Source organism: Carcharodon carcharias (genome assembly GCF_017639515.1).
Source record: "Carcharodon carcharias isolate sCarCar2 chromosome 27 unlocalized genomic scaffold, sCarCar2.pri SUPER_27_unloc_1, whole genome shotgun sequence".
Classification (NCBI taxonomy): Eukaryota; Metazoa; Chordata; class Chondrichthyes; order Lamniformes; family Lamnidae; genus Carcharodon; species Carcharodon carcharias.
The window spans coordinates 8,769,283-8,796,277 of NW_024470624.1; the positions used below are offsets into that span (position 1 = coordinate 8,769,283).

At 47.2% G+C, this 26,995-nt stretch overlaps 1 protein-coding gene across 1 annotated transcript in view; it reads right to left on the reverse strand.

Annotated features, from left to right (window-relative positions):
* The window catches only part of ndrg2 (NDRG family member 2), a 299,077-nt gene that overhangs the window by 40,847 nt on the left and 231,235 nt on the right, over window positions 1-26,995 (reverse strand). The window contains exons 10-13 of the mRNA XM_041180787.1: window positions 7,175-7,231; window positions 5,371-5,474; window positions 2,551-2,595; window positions 174-225 (exon numbers count right to left, since the gene is read on the reverse strand). Coding sequence (XP_041036721.1) covers window positions 174-225; window positions 2,551-2,595; window positions 5,371-5,474; window positions 7,175-7,231 — 258 coding nt within the window. The remainder of the gene's footprint in view (window positions 1-173; window positions 226-2,550; window positions 2,596-5,370; window positions 5,475-7,174; window positions 7,232-26,995) is intronic.

Here is a 26,995-nt window from a genome sequence, read left to right on the forward strand (position 1 = left end):
ACCTGCCCCCTCCCCCATCGCCGCCCCCTCCCCATCACCTGCCCCCTCCCCCATCACCTGCCCGCCCCCCCATCGCCCGTCCCCTCCCCCATCCCTGCGCCGGACCTTTCTCTTGGGGCACGGTTCAGGCGATGGTGTGGTGGTGTGGGGGGTGCGGTGGTGGAGAGACTTACCACAGCGTCCTCATGAGGGGCTTGATCACCCACCACCAGCATCACTGGGCACCTGGAGGTGAACACACACACACACAAAGATCGATCCGGTTATAGAGAGATTACACCAGCAGGTCAAGGGTCAGATGCCCCCCAACTACCACCACCACCCCTGCCACCGCCCCCCCCCCCCCCTCCCCCAGATGGACACGGGCACGATGTAGCGCAGCCGACCCACCCGACCGGTACCGTCTTCGGACCGTCGTTGGGGGGGGGGGGGGGGGGTGCGGTGAGGGAACCGAAGCCCCTGGTGGCAATGCACACGGACGTGGGAGGAGGGCGCACAAACCCCACGCAGAAAGACTATCCCCCGACCCCAACCCCCCTCTCCTCCCCCGAGGGCAGGATCAAACCCGGGGGTTACCCCGGGAGCCGTGAGGCACCGGCGTTAACCACACCCTCCTCCCCCTCCTCCCTCCTCTGGCAACGACGTGGTCGACTCTTAACCACCCCCCTGAAATGGCCCCCACTCTCCACACTCCCCCCCCCCCAACTTCAAACCACCCCCCACACTCCCTCTCCACCCTCTTCACACCCCCACACTCCCCCCCCAACCCCCCACACTCCCCTCCACACTCTCCCTCTCCACCCCCCCAACACTCCCCCCTCCAACCTCCCACCCTCTTCAAACCCCCCACACTCTCCCTCTCCGCCCCCCACACACTCTCCCTCTCCACCCCCCACACACTCTCCCTCTCCACCCCCCACACACTCTCCCTCTCCACCCCCCACACACTCTCCCTCTCCACCCCCCACACACTCTCCCTCTCCACCACCCCACACCGCCCCAACACTCCCCCCTCCAACCCCCCACACTCTCCCCCACCCTCTTCAAACCCCCCACACTCTCTGACTCCACCCCCCCACACTCCCCCCCGCCCCCCAACCCCCCATACTCCTACCGACCCTCTTCATACACCCCACACTCTCCTCCACCTACCCACACACCCCCTCCCCCCTCAACCCCCCCAAACCCCCGTCTACCCCCCTCAAGCATCCTACACCCCTCCACCCGCTCAACCCTCCACACCCCCTCATGTGCCCCCACCCCCCTCAAACCCCCACACCCCCTCCTACCCCCCTCAAGTGCCCCCATGCCCACTCACCCCCTCACACACAACCCCCCCACACACCCCCCTAACCCCCCCAAACCACACCCCCCCACCTCCCTCAAGTGCCCCCACACCCCCTCCTACCCCCTTCAAGCGCCCCCCACCCCCTCAACCCCCCCAACACCCTACTCCCCTCAAGCGCCCGCACACCCCCTCATACCCCCTCAAGCACCTACATGCCCCCTCCTAACCCCCTCAAGCACCTCCACACCCCTTCCTACACCCTTCAACCCGCTACACTGCCTCTTACCCCACTCAAGCACCCCCACACCCCTTCCTACCCCTTTCCATCCCAGACCTTCACACAACCCCTCACCAGTTGTACCAAACCAGCACAGAGGTTCAAGAAGGCAGCTCACCACCATCACCACAACCACCAAGACCACCACAACCACAACACAACCGCCACCACCACCACCACAACCACCACCACCACAACCACCACCACCACAACCAACACAACCACAACCAACACAACCACAACCACCACAACCACAACCAAGACCATCACAACCACAACACAACCACCACAACCACGACCACCACCACAACCATGACCACCACAACCACGACCACCACAACCACGACCACCACCACAACCACGACCACCACAACCACGACCACCACAACCACGACCACCACAACCACGACCACCACAACCACCACAACCACCACAACCACGACCACCACAACCACGACCACCACAACCACCACAACCACAACCACCACAGCCACCATCACCACAGCCACCAGCACAGCCACCAGCACAACCACCAGCACCACAACCACCAACACCACCACACCCACAACCACCCCCAACTCCTCGAGGAGGCAATTAAATGGTGGGGGCCAGGGCGGGGAGGGGGCAACAGATGCCAGGGCCTCACCAGCAGCACCCACGTCCCCACGAAAGAATAAGGGGGGAAGAGAGAAACATAAAACCACATGAAGCCTCTGACTCGTTTAGGACCCCGACTCCGGGGCCCATTGGAGATTCAGGTGGGGGGGGGGGGGCGAGAGAATAATAACAACCCCCAACCCTGCATCCCCCGCCCCCCCACCCCCAACGTTTTGACGGAGGGAGGTTGTGAAACAGTCGGAAGGTGCGCAGGGAGACGCACAGGCGAACTCGACGGAGAGACACGGGCGGACAGGCAAGGCCGGCGGGCACGGGCGCGCTGGGGGCAGGGAGAAAGATTTACAAAGCTGAGCGCCTCTGTCCTTACTTCAGAGTTCCCGCCCCAGCTCGGTCGATCTCCAGGTCCCGTCGGCTGTGGGGAGAGAAACGATGGGTTAACAACGCATGTTCTGTGCAGATGAAGCACCGGGATTTTATCTCCTGCGGGATGGAGTTGGAAAGCAGGGAAGTTATTTATTGCCCCACCACCGCCAACCGCACCCCCCCCCCCCCCAATTTCCCCCCTTGAGAAGGTGGCGATGGGTGAGCCACCTTCTCGAGCCGCTGCGGTCCCCTGTGGTGTAGGTACACCCACTGTGCTGTTAGGAAGGGAGTTCCCAGGATTTTGACCCGGCGACAGTGAAGGAACGGCTGATATATTCCCAAGTCGGGATGGCGAGCGGCTCGGAGGGGAACTTCCGGGTGGTGGTGTTCCCCGTGCGTCTGCTGCCCTCGTCCTTCTAGATGGTAGAGGTCGTGGGTTTGGAAGGTGCTGTCGAAGGAGCCTCGGTGAGTTGCTGCGGTGCATCTTGTAGATGGTACACACACTGCTGCTACTGTGCGTCGGTGGTGGAGGGAGTGAATGTTTGTGGATGGGGTGCCAATCGAGCGGGGGCTGATTTGTCCCGGACGGTGTCGAGCTTCTTGAGTGTCGTTGGAGCCGCCCTCACCCGGGCGAGTCGAATCTTGAGGGATAAAAATGGCACGGCCCATCTCGTTCGACACCCCCCTCTCCCCGCACCCCCCCCCCACCCCCCACCACCCCCCACCCCCATCATCCCATAAGCCAAGTGGTTGGCTGATAAGCCTCTCATCAATTCATCTACAGCCAACTCCAGGCAAGAGGCCAGGATTGCAAAGGTGTGTGTAATGGCGGCCTGGTGGTGATGTCACTGGACTAGTAATCCAGTAGGCCCCAGGCTAACCCTCTGGAGGGGACACGGGTTCAAATCCACCCCCCACGGCAGCCGGCGGGACTTATATCTTTGGGATTGACAGCTACTTAACAATGGTGACCCTAATTAACTATATCATCGATTATACTTTATTAAAAAAAAACCCATCTGGTTCACTCGTGTCCCCTTTTGGGGGGAAGGGGGAAATCTGCTGTCCTTTACCCCGGTGCGGCCTACACGTAACTCCTGACCACCCACCCCCTCTCTCCCCACCCCCCCCCCCCCCCCCCCCCGACACACACACACATACACAGCGATGTGGTTGACTCCTAACTGCCACCTCCCCACCACCCCCCCCCACTCTCCGAAATAGCCGAGCGAGCCCATTCGGCTCGAGGGGCAATCGGTGGTGGGGGTGGGGGAGTGGGGGGGGTGGGGATAACACCGAGGTGAGCGCCAACAGCGGCCGGTGAGGCCCATCAATCTGGCAGAAGGCGCCCGCCGGTGCCAGCCGCAAACTCGCTGGTCTTCCCGGCGCCAAGAGCTTTCCCCCGACCGAGCGCTGCAGGCCTGGGGCCTACGCGCCGAGGAGAGCCCGCTGAAGCTTGGGGGGTGGGGGGGGGGGGGTGCGGCCGCTGTGGAGGGCAAAGGTCAGCGCCTAAGGCCTTTCGGTCAGAGTAGGCCGAGGGGGCTGGAAACCACGTGGAACCACATCCCACCCCCACCGTCCACTCGAGCCGCATGCCCGACAGGGGGTGAATATCAAGGGCACTCTGGTTGTACTGAGGGCACCTCAGAGCGGGACTTGCCGCAGAGAGACACATTGAACTTCGCCGTCATTTCCCGTCACCTTCAGTTTGAAATCGCTTCGCAGTGTGCTTTTAGATACATATTTCTTTGTTCGTTCGTGGGGATGAGGGCCTCGCTGGGCCAGGCCAGCGTTTATCGCCCGTCCCTAATTGCCCTTGTCCAGAGAGGCATTTAAGCGTCAGCCACTTTGCTGTGGGTCTGGAGTGAATAAATATCTGAAATTGTAAGTCTAATGACCGCCATGAAACCAATGTCGAGTGTCGTAAAAACTCATTTTTGTTTTGGTCATTGGATGTGAGTGTCGCTGGCTGGGCCAGCGCTTATTGCCCCTCGTTCAGGGGGCATTTAAGGAGTCGACCACATCGCTGTGGGGTTCTGGAGTCAAGTGTAGGCCAGACTGGGTAAGGGCGGCAGATTTCCCACTTCCCCAAAAGGGGGCACTAGTGGATGTTGTAGGTAGGTGGTGATGTAGCGTGGTATCATCTCTGATCTAGTAACCCAGAGACCCCAGGGTGAATGCTCTTGAGGGACTCGGGTTCGAATCCCACCCACTGGCAGATGGTAGAATTTGAATTCAATTAAAAAAAAGCTGGAATTAAAAGTCTGAGGGCGATTACGAAACCATAGTCGATCGTCGTTTAAAAAAAAACCCCATCTGGTTCACTAATGTCCCCCCTTTAGGGAAGGGGAAATCTGCCGTCCTTACCCGGTCTGGCCTACACGTGACTCCAGACCCCCACAGCGGTGTGGTCGACTCTTTAAAAGCCCCCTGAATGAGGGGCAATAAGTGCTGGCCCAGCCAGCGACACCCACATCCAATGACCAAAACAAAAATGAGTTTTTACGACACTCGACATTGGTTTCATTAGACTTACAATTTCAGATATTTGTTCAATTCAAGTTCCACCGTCTGCCGTGGTTGGGATTTGAACCGGGGTCCCCCAGGACGTTACCCTGTGGGTCTCTGGATCTATCGTCCAGCGACAATACCAATAAGCCACCGTCTCCCCCTGTATCTTACGAATCATTATATCTTGCGTGTATTTGTGAGAAAAAGGAATTAAGGATGGGCAACAAATGCTGGCCTTGCCCTACATGCCCCCTCCCCCCCACAAATCCCACCACCACCCCCCCCACACTCCCCCCAACTTTCTGCGGCTCACCTGTTGTAGCTGTTCCAGTACAGCTCGATGTTGCTCAGGATGTTGCCTTCTGTCATGTGCTGCCTGTAGATGCCGATCAGCTCCGAGTTGTTTGAGAGTTCCTCCTGCGTTCCAGGCAAACGGAATGGGAAGGGAAGGGGGTTAAGTTGGCTTTCCCGCAACCGGCACTTGGCAGAGGCGGCGCGCCACAAGAAGAGGCGCGAAACAGACACGGCGCCACGAGCTGTTCCCGCCGTCTCTGCACTGCCTCCTGTATGGTTTCAGGCCTCGCCATTTTAAGGAAGGACGTAGACCCGTTCAGGGAGCCGCTCGGAGGAGGGTTCGTTCGGCCGATTCCCGGGGTGAACGGTGGGGGGGTTTGTCTCATGGGGAAAGGTTGAGCAGGTCGGGGCCGGTACCCATTGGGGTTTAGAAGAACGAGAGGGGATCCTATTGAGACAGATAAGATCCTGAGGCGGGGGGGGAGAGGGGGTTTGACAGGGTGGATGCTGAGAGGATGTTTCCCCCCTTGTTGGGGTGGGAGGGAATCTAGAACGAGGGGGGGGGCACAGTTTAAAAATAAGGTGGGGGTGGGTCTCCTGTTGAAGAGGGAGACGAGGAGGAATTTCTTCTCTCATGGAGGGGGGTGGGGGGGCCAGTCTGTGGGATTCTCTCTCCCTTCCCCCCCACCCTCAGAGAGCGGCGGAGGCCGGGTCACTGAATATATCCGAGGCTGAGTTAGACAGAGTTTCGATCGACGAGGGAGTCGAGGGTGAGGGAGGGAGGAGAGGAAGGGTGGGTGAGGGACAGGCAGGAAAGTGAGAGTCGAGGCCACAGTCAGATCATCCACGGTCTTATCGAATGACGGAGCAGGCTCGAGGGGCCGAATGGCCTCCTCCTGCTCCTGTTCTTTGTGGCCTGATGAGGAAGAGGAGGAGGCAGTTCAGCTGCGTGAGCCTTTCCTGCCATCCAATGAGATCGGGGCCGATGTGTGATCCAGCTGCATAAACCCGCACTTGCCCTCTTTAGCAGAGAAACAAGGGGAGAGTCTGCGAATCAGAGAGCAGTCCGGACCTGGAGCTTGCTTACCATGTGGAGTGTTTAAGGCAAACGCATGAGACGCTTGCATTATGGAAACGAGATGAGGTTGTGAGAGGAAAAGGGGCTGGAAAATTCAGATTATCATTCGGGCTGGCAGTGTGGCTCACTTACACGTGCTAGAAGCTACGTCTATTCACGCACCAGGCAACTGCCCTTTGCAAAAAGAAAGAGCACGTCCACCCATTGTGCCTTTTTCAACGAAACCACAGCAGGGGAGACAGCCATTCCCTGGTTCATTCCCCACGACAGTGCCCCGACCAATAGGAGTCAACCTGTCTAATCTGAGTTTGAACAAAAGCTTGGCAGTTAACTGTTCCCTGGCGCATCTTCCGCGACAATGCCTCTGCCAAAAAGAGTCCTCTTGCCGACCAATCGGCACCCTTTCATCGGGCAGTATAGATTGTTGTTCTCTTCTGAAATTTGGTATTCTTGTGAATCTGTCCTGATGAGTGCAAGACAAAAAGCTTGGACAGCTTGTCTCTTTTTTCTTGAGCAATGCTCAATTTCTGTAGCGCCAAAAAACTACCTGAATAGAAAAATAGGCTAAAAGGAGGGAGATGGAAGGGGAGGAGATTCTCGTGGCATGCAGACGTCAGTACAGAACAGACGGATCGAATGGACCGTTTCTGGTGCTGTGTACTCTCTGTAACTCTATCACATCTGTATAGAGGTGCTAATCGAAAAATTCATGCAGGTACAACGGGCACTAGACTGGCCGACTCACCTGGCTGAACAGGTGAGCAAGGATCACATCGCTGAGCGAGCTGGTCAGACCGGTGATCTGAACAAGGGAGAGACACAAGAAATTAAACTCAATCAGACTCCGGCCTGTCATTCACTCCCGGGTATCTGTTATTCTATATACAAACCACCCGAACCCCTCGATTAGATTCCAGTCTGTAACTCACTCCCGGGTATCTGTTATTCTATATATAAACCACCCGAACCCCTTGATTAGATTCCAGTCTGTAACTCACTCCCGGGTATCTGTTATTCTATATGTAAACCTCCCGAACCGCTCGATTAGATTCCAGTCTGTAACTCACTCCCGGGCATCTGTTATTCTATATGTAAACCACCCGAACCCCTCGATTAGATTCCAGTCTGTAACTCACCCCTGGGTATCTGTTATTCTATATATAAACCACCCGAACCCCTCGATTAGATTCCAGTCTGTAACCCACCCCTGGGTATCTGTTATTGTATATATAAACCACCCGAACCCCTCGATTAGATTCCAGTCTGTAACTCACTCCCGGGTATCTGTTATTCTATATATAAACCTCCCGAACCCCTCGATTAGATTCCAGTCTGTAACTCACTCCCGGGTATCTGTTATTCTATATATAAACCTCCCGAACCCCTCGATTAGATTCCAGTCTGTAACTCACTCCCGGGTATCTGTTATTCTATATATAAACCACCCGAACCCCTTGATTAGATTCCAGTCTGTAACTCACTCCCGGGTATCTGCTATTCTATATATAAACCACCCAAACCCCTCGATTAGATTCCAGTCTGTAACTCACTCCCGGGTATCTGTTATTCTATATATAAACCTCCCGAACCCCTCGATTAGATTCCAGTCTGTAACTCACTCCCGGGTATCTGTTATTCTATATATAAACCACCCAAAGCTCTCGATTAGATTCCAGTCTGTAACTCACTCCCGGGTATCTGTTATTCTATATATAAACCACCCGAACCCCTTGATTAGATTCCAGTCTGTCACTCACCCCTGGGTATCTGTTATTTTATAAATAAACCACCCGAAACCCTCGATTAGATTCCAGCCTGTAACTCACTCCCGGGTATCTGTTATTCTATATATAAACCACCCGAACCCCTCGATTAGATTCAGTCTGTAACTCACTCTCGGGTATCTGTTATTCTATATATAAACCACCTAAACCTCTCGATTAGATTCCAGTCTGTAACGCACTCCCGGGTATCTGTTATTCTATATATAAACCACCCGAACCCCTCGATTAGATTCCAGTCTGTAACTCACCCCTGGGTATCTGATATTCTATATATAAACCACCCGAACCCCTCGATTAGATTCCAGTCTGTAACTCACCCCTGGGTATCTGTTATTCTATATATAAACCACCCGAACCCCTCGATTAGATTCCAGTCTGTAACTCACTCCCGGGTATCTGTTATTCTATATATAAACCACCCGAACCCCTTGATTAGATTCCAGTCTGTAACTCACTCCCGGGTATCTGTTATTCTATATGTAAACCTCCCGAACCGCTCGATTAGATTCCAGTCTGTAACTCACTCCCGGGCATCTGTTATTCTATATGTAAACCACCCGAACCCCTCGATTAGATTCCAGTCTGTCACTCACCCCTGGGTATCTGTTATTTTATATATAAACCACCCGAACCCCTCGATTAGATTCCAGCCTGTAACTCACTCCCGGGTCTCTGTTATTCTATATGTTAACCACCCGAACCCCTCGATTAGATTCCAGTCTGTAACTCACTCCCGGGTATCTGTTATTCTATATATAAACCACCTAAACCTCTCGATTAGATTCCAGTCTGTAACTCACTCCCGGGTATCTGTTATTCTATATATAAACCATCCGAACCCCTCGATTAGATTCCAGTCTTTAACTCACTTCTGGGTTTTTGATATTCTATATATAAATACCCCGAACCCCTCGATTAGATTCCAGTCTGTAACTCACTCAGGGGTATCTGTTATTCTATATATAAACCACCCGAACCCCTTGATTAGATTCCAGTCTGTAACTCACTCCCGGGTATCTGTTATTCTATATGTAAACCTCCCGAACCGCTCGATTAGATTCCAGTCTGTAACTCACTCCCGGGCATCTGTTATTCTATATGTAAACCACCCGAACCCCTCGATTAGATTCCAGTCTGTAACTCACCCCTGGGTATCTGTTATTCTATATAAAAACCACCCGAACCCCTCGATTAGATTCCAGTCTGTAACACACCCCTGGGTATCTGTTATTCTATATATAAACCACCCGAACCCCTCGATTAGATTCCAGTCTGTAACTCACTCCCGGGTATCTGTTATTCTATATATAAACCTCCCGAACCCCTCGATTAGATTCCAGTCTGTAACTCAGTCCCGGGTATCTGTTATTCTATATGTAAACCTCCCGAACCCCTCGATTAGTTTCCAGTCTGTAACTCACTCTCGGGTATCTGTTATTCTATATATAAACCACCCAAACCTCTCGATTAGATTCCAGTCTGTAACTCACTCCCGGGTATCTGTTATTCTATATATAAACCACCCGAACCCCTCGATTAGATTCCAGTCTGTAACTCACCCCTGGGTATCTGTTATTCTATATATAAACCACCCGAACCCCTCGATTAGATTCCAGTCTGTAACTCACTCCCGGGTATCTGTTATTCTAGATATAAACCTCCCGAACCCCTCGATTAGATTCCAGTCTGTAACTCACTCCCGGGTATCTGTTATTCTATATATAAACCACCCGAACCCCTTGATTAGATTCCAGTCTGTAACTCACTCCCGGGTATCTGCTATTCTATATATAAACCACCCAAACCCCTTGATTAGATTCCAGTCTGTAACTCACTCCCGGGTATCTGTTATTCTATATATAAACCTCCCGAACCCCTCGATTAGATTCCAGTCTGTAACTCACTCCCGGGTATCTGTTATTCTATGTATAAACCACCCAAAGCTCTCGATTAGATTCCAGTCTGTAACTCACTCCCGGGTATCTGTTATTCTATATATAAACCTCCCGAACCCCTCGATTAGATTCCAGTCTGTAACTCAGTCCCGGGTATCTGTTATTCTATATGTAAACCTCCCGAACCCCTCGATTAGTTTCCAGTCTGTAACTCACTCTCGGGTATCTGTTATTCTATATATAAACCACCCAAACCTCTCGATTAGATTCCAGTCTGTAACTCACTCCCGGGTATCTGTTATTCTATATATAAACCACCCGAACCCCTCGATTAGATTCCAGTCTGTAACTCACCCCTGGGTATCTGTTATTCTATATATAAACCACCCGAACCCCTCGATTAGATTCCAGTCTGTAACTCACTCCCGGGTATCTGTTATTCTATATATAAACCTCCCGAACCCCTCGATTAGATTCCAGTCTGTAACTCACTCCCGGGTATCTGTTATTCTATATATAAACCACCCGAACCCCTTGATTAGATTCCAGTCTGTAACTCACTCCCGGGTATCTGCTATTCTATATATAAACCACCCAAACCCCTCGATTAGATTCCAGTCTGTAACTCACTCCCGGGTATCTGTTATTCTATATATAAACCTCCCGAACCCCTCGATTAGATTCCAGTCTGTAACTCACTCCCGGGTATCTGTTATTCTATATATAAACCACCCAAAGCTCTCGATTAGATTCCAGTCTGTAACTCACTCCCGGGTATCTGTTATTCTATATATAAACCACCCGAACCCCTTGATTAGATTCCAGTCTGTCACTCACCCCTGGGTATCTGTTATTTTATAAACAAACCACCCGAAACCCTCGATTAGATTCCAGCCTGTAACTCACTCCCGGGTATCTGTTATTGTATATATAAACCACCCGAACCCCTCGATTAGATTCCAGTCTGTAACTCACCCCTGGGTATCTGTTATTCTATATATAAACCAACCGAACCCCTCGATTAGATTCCAGTCTGTAACTCACTCCCGGGTATCTGTTATTCTATATATAAACCTCCCGAACCCCTCGATTAGATTCCAGTCTGTAACTCACTCCCGGGTATCTGTTATTCTATATATAAACCACCCGAACCCCTCGATTAGATTCCAGTCTGTAACTCACCCCTGGGTATCTGTTATTCTATATATAAACCACCCGAACCCCTCGATTAGATTCCAGTCTGTAACTCACTCCCGGGTATCTGTTATTCTAGATATAAACCCTCCCGAACCCCTCGATTAGATTCCAGTCTGTAACTCACTCCCGGGTATCTGTTATTCTATATATAAACCACCCGAACCCCTTGATTAGATTCCAGTCTGTAACTCACTCCCGGGTATCTGCTATTCTATATATAAACCACCCAAACCCCTCGATTAGATTCCAGTCTGTAACACACTCCCGGGTATCTGTTATTCTATATATAAACCTCCCGAACCCCTCGATTAGATTCCAGTCTGTAACTCACTCCCGGGTATCTGTTATTCTATATATAAACCACCCAAAGCTCTCGATTAGATTCCAGTCTGTAACTCACTCCCGGGTATCTGTTATTCTATATATAAACCACCCGAACCCCTTGATTAGATTCCAGTCTGTAACTCACTCCCGGGTATCTGTTATTCTATATGTAAACCACCCGAACCCCTCGATTAGATTCCAGCCTGTAACTCACTCCCGGGTATCTGTTATTCTATATATAAACCACCCGAACCCCTCGATTAGATTCCAGTCTGTAACTCACTCTCGGGTATCTGTTATTCTATATACAAACCACCCGAACCCCTCGATTAGATTCCAGTCTGTAACTCACTCCCGGGTATCTGTTATTCTATATATAAACCACCCGAACCCCTTGATTAGATTCCAGTCTGTAACTCACTCCCGGGTATCTGTTATTCTATATGTAAACCTCCCGAACCGCTCGATTAGATTCCAGTCTGTAACTCACTCCCGGGCATCTGTTATTCTATATGTAAACCACCCGAACCCCTCGATTAGATTCCAGTCTGTAACTCACCCCTGGGTATCTGTTATTCTATATATAAACCACCCGAACCCCTCGATTAGATTCCAGTCTGTAACTCACCCCTGGGTATCTGTTATTGTATATATAAACCACCCGAACCCCTCGATTAGATTCCAGTCTGTAACTCACTCCCGGGTATCTGTTATTCTATATATAAACCTCCCGAACCCCTCGATTAGATTCCAGTCTGTAACTCAGTCCCGGGTATCTGTTATTCTATATGTAAACCTCCCGAACCCCTCGATTAGTTTCCAGTCTGTAACTCACTCTCGGGTATCTGTTATTCTATATATAAACCACCCAAACCTCTCGATTAGATTCCAGTCTGTAACTCACTCCCGGGTATCTGTTATCCTATATATAAACCACCCGAACCCCTCGATTAGATTCCAGTCTGTAACTCACCCCTGGGTATCTGTTATTCTATATATAAACCACCCGAACCCCTCGATTAGATTCCAGTCTGTAACTCACTCCCGGGTATCTGTTATTCTATATATAAACCTCCCGAACCCCTCGATTAGATTCCAGTCTGTAACTCACTCCCGGGTATATGTTATTCTATATATAAACCACCCGAACCCCTTGATTAGATTCCAGTCTGTAACTCACTCCCGGGTATCTGCTATTCTATATATAAACCACCCAAACCCCTCGATTAGATTCCAGTCTGTAACTCACTCCCGGGTATCTGTTATTCTATATATAAACCTCCCGAACCCCTCGATTAGATTCCAGTCTGTAACTTACTCCCGGGTATCTGTTATTCTATATATAAACCACCCAAAGCTCTCGATTAGATTCCAGTCTGTAACTCACTCCCGGTATCTGTTATTCTATATATAAACCACCCGAACCCCTTGATTAGATTCCAGTCTGTCACTCACCCCTGGGTATCTGTTATTTTATAAATAAACCACCCGAAACCCTCGATTAGATTCCAGCCTGTAACTCACTCCCGGGTATCTGTTATTCTATATATAAACCACCCGAACCCCTCGATTAGATTCCAGTCTGTAACTCACTCTCGGGTATCTGTTATTCTATATATAAACCACCTAAACCTCTCGATTAGATTCCAGTCTGTAACGCACTCCCGGGTATCTGTTATTCTATATATAAACCACCCGAACCCCTCGATTAGATTACAGTCTGTAACTCAATCCCGGTTATTTGTTATTCTATATATAAAACATCCCGAACCCCTCTATTAGATTCCAGTCTGTAACTCACCCCTGGGTATCTGTTATTCTATATATAAACCACCCCGAACCCCTCGATTAGATTCCAGTCTGTAACTCACTCCCGGGTATCTGTTATTCTATATATAAACCACCCGAACCCCTTGATTAGATTCCAGTCTGTAACTCACTCCCAGGTATATGTTATTCTATATGTAAACCTCCCGAACCGCTCGATTAGATTCCAGTCTGTAACTCACTCCCGGGCATCTGTTATTCTATATGTAAACCACCCGAACCCCTCGATTAGATTCCAGTCTGTCACTCACCCCTGGGTATCTGTTATTTTATATATAAACCACCCGAACCCCTCGATTAGATTCCAGTCTGTAACTCACACACCGGCAACTGTTATTCTATATGTTAACCACCCCGAAACTCTCCATTAGATGCCAGTCTGTAACTCACTACCGGGTATCTGTTATTCTATATATAAACCACCTAAACCTCTCGATTAGATTCCAGTCTGTAACTCACTCCCGGGTATCTGTTATTCTATATATAAACCATCCGAACCCCTCGATTAGATTCCAGTCTGTAACTCACCCCTGGGTATCTGTTATTCTATATATAAACCACCCGAACCCCTCGATTAGATTCCAGTCTGTAACTCACTCAGGGGTATCTGTTATTCTATATATAAACCACCCGAACCCCTTGATTAGATTCCAGTCTGTAACTCACTCCCGGGTATCTGTTATTCTATATGTAAACCTCCCGAACCGCTCGATTAGATTCCAGTCTGTAACTCACTCCCGGGCATCTGTTATTCTATATGTAAACCACCCGAACCCCTCGATTAGATTCCAGTCTGTAACTCACCCCTGGGTATCTGTTATTCTATATATAAACCACCCGAACCCCTCGATTAGATTCCAGTCTGTAACTCACTCCCGGGTATCTGTTATTCTATATATAAACCACCCGAACCCCTCGATTAGATTCCAGTCTGTAACTCACTCCGGGTATCTGTTATTCTATATATAAACCACCCGAACCCCTCGATTAGATTCCAGTCTGTAACTCACTCCCGGGTATCTGTTATTCTATATATAAACCACCCAAACCCCTCGATTAGATTCCAGTCTGTAACTCACTCCCGGGTATCTGTTATTCTATATATAAACCACCCGAACCCCTCGATTAGATTCCAGTCTGTAACTCACTCCCGGGTATCTGTTATTCTATATATAAACCACCCGAACCCCTCGATTAGATTCCAGTCTGTAACTCACTCCCGGGTATCTGCTTTTCTATATATAAACCCCACCCAACCCCTCGATTAGATTCTAGTCTGTAACTCACTCCCGGGTATCTGTTATTCTATATATAAAGCCACCCGAACCCCTCGATTAGAATCCAGCCTGTAACTCACTCCCGGGTAACTGATATTCTATATATAAACCACCCCAAACCCCGCGATTAGATTCCAGTCTTTAACTCACTCCCGGGTATCTGTTATTCTATCAATAAACATCCCCGATTCCCTCGATTAGATTCCAGTCTGTAACTCACTCCCGGGTATCTGTTATTCTATATATAAACCACCCGAACCCCTCGATTAGATTCCAGTCTGTAACTCACTCCCGGGTATCTGTTATTCTATATATAAACCACCCGAACCCCTCGATTAGATTCCAGTCTGTAACTCACTCCCGGGTATCTGTTATTCTATATATAAACCACCCGAACCCCTCGATTAGATTCCAGTCTGTAACTCACTCCCGGGTATCTGTTATTCTATATATAAACCACCCGAACCCCTCGATTAGATTCCAGTCTGTAACTCACTCCCGGGTATCTGTTATTCTATATATAAACCACCCAAACCCTCGATTAGATTCCAGTCTGTAACTCACTCCCGGGTATCTGTTATTCTATATATAAACCACCCGAACCCCTCGATTAGATTCCAGTCTGTAACTCACTCCTGGGTATTTGTTATTCTCGATATAAACCATCCCAAACCCCTCGATTAGATTCCAGTCTGTAACTCACTCCCGGGTATCTGTTATTCTATATATAAACCACCCGAACCCCTCGATTCTATTCCAGTCTGTTACTCACTCCTGGGTATCTGTTTTCTATATATAAACCACCCAAATGCTCGATTCGATTCCAGTCTGTAACTCACTCCCGGGTATCTGTTATTCTATATATAAACCACCCGAACCCCTCGATTAGATTCCAGTCTGTAACTCACCCGGGTATCTGTTATTCTATATATAAACCACCCGAACCCCTCGATTAGATTCCAGTCTGTAACTCACTCCCGGGTATCTGTTATTCTATATATAAACCACCCGAACCCCTCGATTAGATTCCAGTCTGTAACTCACTCCCGGGTATCTGTTATTCTATATATAAACCACCCGAACCCCTCGATTAGATTCCAGTCTGTAACTCACTCCCGGGTATCTGTTATTCTATATATAAACCACCCGAACCCCTCGATTAGATTCCAGTCTGTAACTCACTCCCGGGTATCTGTTATTCTATATATAAACCACCCGAACCCCTCGATTAGATTCCAGTCTGTAACTCACTCCCGGGTATCTGTTATTCTATATATAAACCACCCGAACCCCTCGATTAGATTCCAGTCTGTAACTCACTCCCGGGTATCTGTTATTCTATATATAAACCACCCGAACCCCTCGATTAGATTCCAGTCTGTAACTCACTCCCGGGTATCTGTTATTCTATATATAAACCACCCGAACCCCTCGATTAGATTCCAGTCTGTAACTCACTCCCGGGTATCTGTTATTCTATATATAAACCACCCGAACCCCTCGATTAGATTCCAGCCTGTAACTAACTCCCGGGTATCTGTTATTCTATATATAAACCCCCCGAACTCCTCAATTAGATTCCAGTCTGTAACTCACTCCCGGGTATCTGTTATTCTATATATAAACCACCCGAACCCCGTGATGAGACTCCAGTCTGTAACTCACTCCCGAGTATCTGTTATTCTACATATAAACCCCTGAACCCCTCGATCAGATTCCAGTCTGTAACTCACTCCCGGGTATCTGTTATTCTATATATAAACCCCGCACCGAACCCCTCGATTAGATTCCAGCCTGTAACTCACTCCCAGATATCTGTTATTCTGTATATAAACCACCCGAACCCCTCGATTAGATTCCAGTCTGTAACTCACTCCCGGGTATCTGTTATTCTATATATAAACCACCCGAACCCCTCGATTAGATTCCAGTCTGTAACTCACTCCCGGGTATCTGTTATTCTATATATAAACCACCCGAACCCCTCGATTAGATTCCAGTCTGTAACTCACTCCCGGGTATCTGTTATTCTATATATAAACCACCCGAACCCCTCGATTAGATTCCAGTCTGTAACTCACTCCCGGGTATCTGTTATTCTATATATAAACCACCCGAACCCCTCGATTAGATTCCAGTCTGTAACTCACTCCCGGGTATCTGTTATTCTATATATAAACCACCCAAACCCCTCGATTAGATTCCAGTCTGTAACTCACTCCCGGGTATCTGTTATTCTATATATAAACCACCCGAACCCCTCGATTAGATTCCAGTCTGTAACTCACTCCCGGGTATCTGTTATTCTATATATAAACCACCCGAACCCCTCGATTAGATTCCAGTCTGTAACTCACTCCCGGGTATCTGTTATTCTATATATAAACCACCCGAACCCCTCGATTAGATTCCAGTCTGTAACTCACTCCGGGTATCTGTTATTCTATATATAAACCACCCGAACCCCTCGATTAGATTCCAGTCTGTAACTCACTCCCGGGTATCTGTTATTCTATATATAAACCACCCGAACCCCTCGATTAGATTCCAGTCTGTAACTCACTCCCGGGTATCTGTTATTCTATATATAAACCACCCGAACCCCTCGATTAGATTCCAGTCTGTAACTCACTCCCGGGTATCTGTTATTCTATATATAAACCACCCGAACCCCTCGATTAGATTCCAGTCTGTAACTCACTCCCGGGTATCTGTTATTCTATATATAAACCACCCGAACCCCTCGATTAGATTCCAGTCTGTAACTCACTCCCGGGTATCTGTTATTCTATATATAAACCACCCGAACCCCTCGATTAGATTCCAGTCTGTAACTCACTCCCGGGTATCTGTTATTCTATATATAAACCACCCGAACCCCTCGATTAGATTCCAGTCTGTAACTCACTCCCGGGTATCTGTTATTCTATATATAAACCACCGAACCCCTCGATTAGATTCCAGTCTGTAACTCACTCCCGGGTATCTGTTATTCTATATATAAACCACCCGAACCCCTCGATTAGATTCCAGTCTGTAACTCACTCCCGGGTATCTGTTATTCTATATATAAACCACCCGAACCCCTCGATTAGATTCCAGTCTGTAACTCACTCCCGGGTATCTGTTATTCTATATATAAACCACCCGAACCCCTCGATTAGATTCCAGTCTGTAACTCACTCCCGGGTATCTGTTATTCTATATATAAACCACCCGAACCCCTCGATTAGATTCCAGTCTGTAACTCACTCCCGGGTATCTGTTATTCTATATATAAACCCCCCGAACCCCTCGATTAGATTCCAGTCTGTAACTCACACCCAGGTGTCTGTTATTCTATGTATAAACCACCCTGATCCCCGTGATTAGATTCCAGTCTTTAACTCACCCCGGGTATCTGTTATTCTATATATAAACCCCCCGATACCCTCGATTAGATTCCAGTCTGTAACTCACTCCCGGGTATCTGTTATTCTAAATATAAAACACCCTTGATCCCCTCGATTAGATTCCAGTCTGTAACTCACCCCCGGGTATCTGTTATTCTATTTATAAACCACCCGAACCCCTCGATTAGATTCCAGTCTGTAACTCACTCCCGGGTATCTGTTATTCTATATATAAACCACCCGAACCCCTCGATTAGATTCCAGTCTGTAACTCACTCCCGGGTATCTGTTATTCTATATATAAACCACCCGAACCCCTCGATTAGATTCCAGTCTGTAACTCACTCCCGGGTATCTGTTATTCTATATATAAACCACCCGAACCCCTCGATTAGATTCCAGTCTGTAACTCACTCCCGGGTATCTGTTATTCTATATATAAACCACCCGAACCCCTCGATTAGATTCCAGTCTGTAACTCACTCCCGGGTATCTGTTATTCTATATATAAACCACCCGAACCCCTCGATTAGATTCCAGTCTGTAACTCACTCCCTGGGTATCTGTTATTCTATATATAAACCACCCGAACCCCTCGATTAGATTCCAGTCTGTAACTCACTCCCGGGTATCTGTTATTCTATATATAAACCACCCGAACCCCTCGATTAGATTCCAGTCTGTAACTCACTCCCGGGGTATCTGTTATTCTATATATAAACCACCCGAACCCCTTCGATTAGATTCCAGTCTGTAACTCACTCCCGGGTATCTGTTATTCTATATGTAAACCACCCGAACCCGCTCGATTAGATTCCAGTCTGTAACTCACTCCCGGGTATCTGTTATTCTATATGTAAACCAACCGAACCCCTCGATTAGATTCCAGTCTGTAACTCACCCCTGGGTATCTGTTATTCTATATATAAACCACCCGAACCCCTCGATTAGATTCCAGCGTGTAACTCACTCCCGGGTATCTGTTATTCTATATATAAACCTCCCGAACCCCTCGATTAGATTCCAGTCTGTAACTCACTCCCTGGTATCTGTTATTCTATATATAAACCACCCGAACCCCTCGATTAGATTCCAGCGTGTAACTCACTCCCGGGTATCTGTTATTCTATATATAAACCTCCCGAACCCCTCGATTAGATTCCAGTCTGTAACTCACCCCTGGGTATCTGTTATTCTATATATAAACCAGCCTGAAACCCTCGATTAGATTCCAGGCTGTAACTCACTCCCGGGCATCTATTATTCTATATATAAACCAGCCTGAACCCCTCGATTAGATTCCAGTCTGTAACACCCTCACGGGTATCTGTTATTCTATATATAAACCACCCTTAAACCCTCGATTAGATTCCAGTCTGTAACTCACTCCCGGGTATCTGTTATTCTATAAATAAAACCCCCGAGCTCCTCGATTAGATTCCAGTCAGTAGCTCACTCCCGGGTATCTGATATACTATAAATTAAACCCCTGAACCCCTCGATTAGATTCCAGTCTGTAACTCACCCCTGGGTATCTGTTATTCTATATATAAACCACCCGAACCCCTCGATTAGATTCCAGTCTGTAACTCACTCCCGGGTATCTGTTATTCTATATATAAAACCCCCGAACCCCTCAATTAGATTCCAGTCTGTAACTCACTCCCGGGTATCTGTTATTCTATATGTAAACCTCCCGAACCCCTCGATTAGATTCCAGTCTGTAACGCACTCCCGGGTATCTGTTATTCTATGTATAAACCACCCGAAACCCCTCGATTAGATTCCAGTCGGTAACTCACTCCCGGCTATCTGTTATTCTATATATAAAACCCCCGAACCCATCAATTAGAGTCCATTCTGTAACTCACTCCCGGGTATCTGTTATTCTACATATAAGCCCCACCAAACCCCTTGATTAGATTCCAATCTGTAACTCACTCCTCGGGTATCTGTTATTCTATATATAAACCCCCCGAACCCATCATTTAGATTCCAGTCTGTATCTCACACCCAGGTGTCTGTTATTCTATGTATAAACCACCCTGATCCCCTCAATTAGATTCCAGTCTGTAACTCACTCCCGGGTATCTGTTATTCTATATATAAACCCCCACGAACCCCTCGATTAGATTCCAGTCTGTAACTCACTCCGGGTATCTGTTATTCTATATAAAAACCAACACGAACCCCTCGATTAGATTCCAGTCCATAACTCACCCCTGGGTATTTGTTATTCTATATATAAACCACCTAAATGCCTCGATTAGATTCCAGTCTGTAACTCAGTCCAGGGTATCTGTTATTCTATATATAAACCACCCGAACCCCTCGATTAGATTCCAGTCTGTAACTCACTCCCGGGTATCTGTTATTCTATATATAAACCACCCGAACCCCTCGATTAGATTCCAGTCTGTAACTCACTCCCGGGTATCTGTTATTCTATATGTAAACCACCCGAACCCCTCGATTAGATTCCAGTCTGTAACTCACTCCCGGGTATCTGTTATTCTATATATAAACCACCCAAACCTCTCGATTAGATTCCAGTCTGTAACTCACTCCCGGGTATCTGTTATTCTATATATAAACCACCCGAACCCCTCGATTAGATTCCAGTCTGTAACTCACCCCTGGGTATCTGTTATTCTATATATAAACCACCCGAACCCCTCGATTAGATTCCAGTCTGTAACTCACTCCCGGGTATCTGTTATTCTATATATAAACCTCCCGAACCCCTCGATTAGATTCCAGTCTGTAACTCACTCCCGGGTATCTGTTATTCTATATATAAACCACCCGAACCCCTTGATTAGATTCCAGTCTGTAACTCACTCCCGGGTATCTGCTATTCTATATATAAACCACCCAAACCCCTCGATTAGATTCCAGTCTGTAACTCACTCCCGGGTATCTGTTATTCTATATATAAACCACCCGAACCCCTCGATTAGATTCCAGTCTGTAACTCACTCCCGGGTATCTGTTATTCTATATATAAACCACCCAAAGCTCTCGATTAGATTCCAGTCTGTAACTCACTCCCGGGTATCTGTTATTCTATATATAAACCACCCGAACCCCTTGATTAGATTCCAGTCTGTCACTCACTCCCTGGGTATCTGTTATTCTATATATAAACACCCAAACCCTCGATTAGATTCCAGTCTGTAACTCACTCTCCGGGTATCTGTTATTCTATATATAAACCACCCGAAACCTCTCGATTAGATTCCAGTCTGTAACTCACTCCCGGGTATCTGTTATTCTATATATAAACCACCCGAACCCCTCGATTAGATTCCAGTCTGTAACTCACTCCCGGGTATCTGTTATTCTATATATAAACCACCCGAACCCCTTGATTAGATTCCAGTCTGTCACTCACTCCCTGGGTATCTGTTATTTATATATAAACCACCCGAACCCTCGATTAGATTCCAGTCCTGTAACTCACTCCCGGGTATCTGTTATTCTATATATAAACCACCCGAACCCCTCGATTAGATTCCAGTCTGTAACTCACCTCCTGGGTATCTGTTATTCTATATATAAACCACCCTAAACCTCTCGATTAGATTCCAGTCTGTAACTCACCCCTGGGTATCTGTTATTCTATATATAAACCACCCGAACCCCTCGATTAGATTCCAGTCTGTAACTCACTCCCGGGTATCTGTTATTCTATATATAAACCTCCCGAACCCCTCGATTAGATTCCAGTCTGTAACTCAGTCCCGGGTATCTGTTATTCTATATGTAAACCTCCCGAACCCCTCGATTAGATTCCAGTCTGTAACTCACTCTCGGGTATCTGTTATTCTATATATAAACCACCCAAACCTCTCGATTAGATTCCAGTCTGTAACTCACTCCCGGGTATCTGTTATTCTATATATAAACCACCCGAACCCCTCGATTAGATTCCAGTCTGTAACTCACCCCTGGGTATCTGTTATTCTATATATAAACCACCCGAACCCCTCGATTAGATTCCAGTCTGTAACTCACTCCCGGGTATCTGTTATTCTATATATAAACCACCCGAACCCCTCGATTAGATTCCAGTCTGTAACTCACTCCCGGGTATCTGTTATTCTATATATAAACCACCCGAACCCCTCGATTAGATTCCAGTCTGTAACTCACTCCCTGGGTATCTGTTATTCTATATATAAACCACCCGAACCCTCGATTAGATTCCAGTCTGTAACTCACTCCCGGGTATCTGTTATTCTATATATAAACCACCCGAACCCCTTGATTAGATTCCAGTCTGTAACTCACTCCCGGGTATCTGTTATTCTATATATAAACCACCCGAACCGCTCGATTAGATTCCAGTCTGTAACTCACTCCCGGGTATCTGTTATTCTATATATAAACCACCCGAACCCCTCGATTAGATTCCAGTCTGTAACTCACTACTGGGTATCTGTTATTCTATATATAAACCACCCCAACACCTCGATTAGATTCCAGTCTGTAACTCACTCCCGGGTATCTGTTATTCTATATATAAACCACCCCGAATCCTTCGATTAGATTCCAGTCTGTAACTCACTCCCGGGTATCTGTTATTCTATATATAAACCTCCCGAACCCCTCGATTAGATTCCAGTCTGTAACTCAGTCCCGGGTATCTGTTATTCTATATGTAAACCTCCCGAACCCCTCGATTAGATTCCAGTCTGTAACTCACTCTCGGGTATCTGTTATTCTATATATAAACCACCCGAAACCTCTCGATTAGATTCCAGTCTGTAACTCACTCCCGGGTATCTGTTATTCTATATATAAACCACCCGAACCCCTCGATTAGATTCCAGTCTGTAACTCACCCCTGGGTATCTGTTATTCTATATATAAACCACCCGAACCCCTCGATTAGATTCCAGTCTCGTAACTCACTCCCGGGCTATCTGTTATTCTATATATAAACCACCCGAACCCCTCGATTAGATTCCAGTCTGTAACTCACTCCCGGGTATCTGTTATTCTATATATAAACCACCCGAACCCCTTGATTAGATTCCAGTCTGTAACTCACTCCCGGGTATCTGCTATTCTATATATAAACCACCCAAACCCCTCGATTAGATTCCAGTCTGTAACTCACTCCCGGGTATCTGTTATTCTATATATAAACCTCCCGAACCCCTCGATTAGATTCCAGTCTGTAACTCACTCCCGGGTATCTGTTATTCTATATATAAACCACCCAAAGCTCTCGATTAGATTCCAGTCTGTAACTCACTCCCGGGTATCTGTTATTCTATATATAAACCACCCGAACCCCTTGATTAGATTCCAGTCTGTCACTCACCCCTGGGTATCTGTTATTTTATATATAAACCACCCGAACCCCTCGATTAGATTCCAGCCTGTAACTCACTCCCGGGTATCTGTTATTCTATATATAAACCACCCGAACCCCTCGATTAGATTCCAGTCTGTAACTCACTCTCGGGTATCTGTTATTCTATATATAAACCACCTAAACCTCTCGATTAGATTCCAGTCTGTAACTCACCCCTGGGTATCTGTTATTCTATATATAAACCACCCGAACCCCTCGATTAGATTCCAGTCTGTAACTCACTCCCGGGTATCTGTTATTCTATATATAAACCACCCGAACCCCTTGATTAGATTCCAGTCTGTAACTCACTCCCGGGTATCTGTTATTCTATATGTAAACCTCCCGAACCGCTCGATTAGATTGCAGTCTGTAACTCACTCCCGGGCATCTGTTATTCTATATGTAAACCACCCGAACCCCTCGATTAGATTCCAGTCTGTAACTCACCCCTGGGTATCTGTTATTCTATATATAAACCACCCGAACCCCTCGATTAGATTCCAGTCTGTAACTCACCCCTGGGTATCTGTTATTCTATATATAAACCACCCGAACCCCTCGATTAGATTCCAGTCTGTAACTCACTCCCGGGTATCTGTTATTCTATATATAAACCTCCCGAACCCCTCGATTAGATTCCAGTCTGTAACTCAGTCCCGGGTATCTGTTATTCTATATGTAAACCTCCCGAACCCCTCGATTAGTTTCCAGTCTGTAACTCACTCTCGGCTATCTGTTATTCTATATATAAACCACCCAAACCTCTCGATTAGATTCCAGTCTGTAACTCACTCCCGGGTATCTGTTATTCTATATATAAACCACCCGAACCCCTCGATTAGATTCCAGTCTGTAACTCACCTCTGGGTATCTGTTATTCTATATATAAACCACCCGAACCCCTCGATTAGATTCCAGTCTGTAACTCACTCCCGGGTATCTGTTATTCTATATATAAACCTCCCGAACCCCTCGATTAGATTCCAGTCTGTAACTCACTCCCGGGTATCTGTTATTCTATATATAAACCACCCGAACCCCTTGATTAGATTCCAGTCTGTAACTCACTCCCGGGTATCTGCTATTCTATATATAAACCACCCAAACCCCTCGATTAGATTCCAGTCTGTAACTCACTCCCGGGTATCTGTTATTCTATATATAAACCTCCCGAACCCCTCGATTAGATTCCAGTCTGTAACTCACTCCCGGGTATCTGTTATTCTATATATAAACCACCCAAAGCTCTCGATTAGATTCCAGTCTGTAACTCACTCCCGGGTATCTGTTATTCTATATATAAACCACCCGAACCCCTTGATTAGATTCCAGTCTGTCACTCACCCCTGGGTATCTGTTATTCTATATATAAAACACCCGAACCCCTCGATTAGTTTCCAGTCTGTAACTCACTCTCGGGTATCTGTTATTCTATATATAAACCACCCAAACCTCTCGATTAGATTCCAGTCTGTAACTCACTCCCGGGTATCTGTTATTCTATATATAAACCACCCGAACACCTCGATTAGATTCCAGGCTGTAACTCACCCCTGGGTATCTGTTATTCTATATATAAACCACCCGAACCCCTCGATTAGATTCCAGTCTGTAACTCACTCCCGGGTATCTGTTATTCTATATATAAACCACCCAAACCCCTCGATTAGATTCCAGTCTGTAACTCACTCCCGGGTATCTGTTATTCTATATATAAACCTCCCGAACCCCTCGATTAGATTCCAGTCTGTAACTCACTCCCGGGTATCTGTTATTCTATATATAAACCACCCAAAGCTCTCGATTAGATTCCAGTCTGTAACTCACTCCCGGGTATCTGTTATTCTATATATAAACCACCCGAACCCCTTGATTAGATTCCAGTCTGTCACTCACCCCTGGGTATCTGTTATTTTATATATAAACCACCCGAACCCCTCGATTAGATTCCAGCCTGTAACTCACTCCCGGGTATCTGTTATTCTATATATAAACCACCCGAACCCCTCGATTAGATTCCAGTCTGTAACTCACTCTCGGGTATCTGTTATTCTATATATAAACCACCTAAACCTCTCGATTAGATTCCAGTCTGTAACTCACCCCTGGGTATCTGTTATTCTATATATAAACCACCCGAACCCCTCGATTAGATTCCAGTCTGTAACTCACTCCCGGGTATCTGTTATTCTATATATAAACCACCCGAACCCCTTGATTAGATTCCAGTCTGTAACTCACTTCCGGGTATCTGTTATTCTATATGTAAACCTCCCGAACCGCTCGATTAGATTCCAGTCTGTAACTCACCCCTGGGTATCTGTTATTCTATATATAAAGCACCCGAACCCCTCGATTAGATTCCAGTCTGTAACTCACTCCCGGGTATCTGTTATTCTATATATAAACCTCCCGAACCCCTCGATTAGATTCCAGTCTGTAACTCAGTCCCGGGTATCTGTTATTCTATATGTAAACCTCCCGAACCCCTCGATTAGTTTCCAGTCTGTAACTCACTCTCGGGTATCTGTTATTCTATATATAAACCACCCAAACCTCTCGATTAGATTCCAGTCTGTAACTCACTCCCGGGTATCTGTTATTCTATATATAAACCACCCGAACCCCTCGATTAGATTCCAGTCTGTAACTCACCCCTGGGTATCTGTTATTCTATATATAAACCACCCGAACCCCTCGATTAGATTCCAGTCTGTAACTCACTCCCGGGTATCTGTTATTCTATATATAAACCTCCCGAACCCCTCGATTAGATTCCAGTCTGTAACTCACTCCCGGGTATCTGTTATTCTATATATAAACCACCCGAACCCCTTGATTAGATTCCAGTCTGTAACTCACTCCCGGGTATCTGCTATTCTATATATAAACCACCCAAACCCCTCGATTAGATTCCAGTCTGTAACTCAGTCCCGGGTATCTGTTATTCTATATGTAAACCTCCCGAACCCCTCGATTAGTTTCCAGTCTGTAACTCACTCTCGGGTATCTGTTATTCTATATATAAACCACCCAAACCTCTCGATTAGATTCCAGTCTGTAACTCACTCCCGGGTATCTGTTATTCTATATATAAACCACCCGAACCCCTCGATTAGATTCCAGTCTGTAACTCACCCCTGGGTATCTGTTATTCTATATATAAACCAGCCGAACCCCTCGATTAGATTCCAGTCTGTAACTCACTCCCGGCTATCTGTTATTCTATATATAAACCTCCCAAACCCCTCGGTTAGATTCCAGTCTGTAACTCACTCCCGGGTATCTGTTATTCTATATATAAACCACCCGAACCCCTTGATTAGATTCCAGTCTGTAACTCACTCCCGGGTATCTGCTATTCTATATATAAACCACCCAAACCCCTCGATTAGATTCCAGTCTGTAACTCACTCCCGGGTATCTGTTATTCTATATATAAACCTCCCGAACCCCTCGATTAGATTCCAGTCTGTAACTCACTCCCGGGTATCTGTTATTC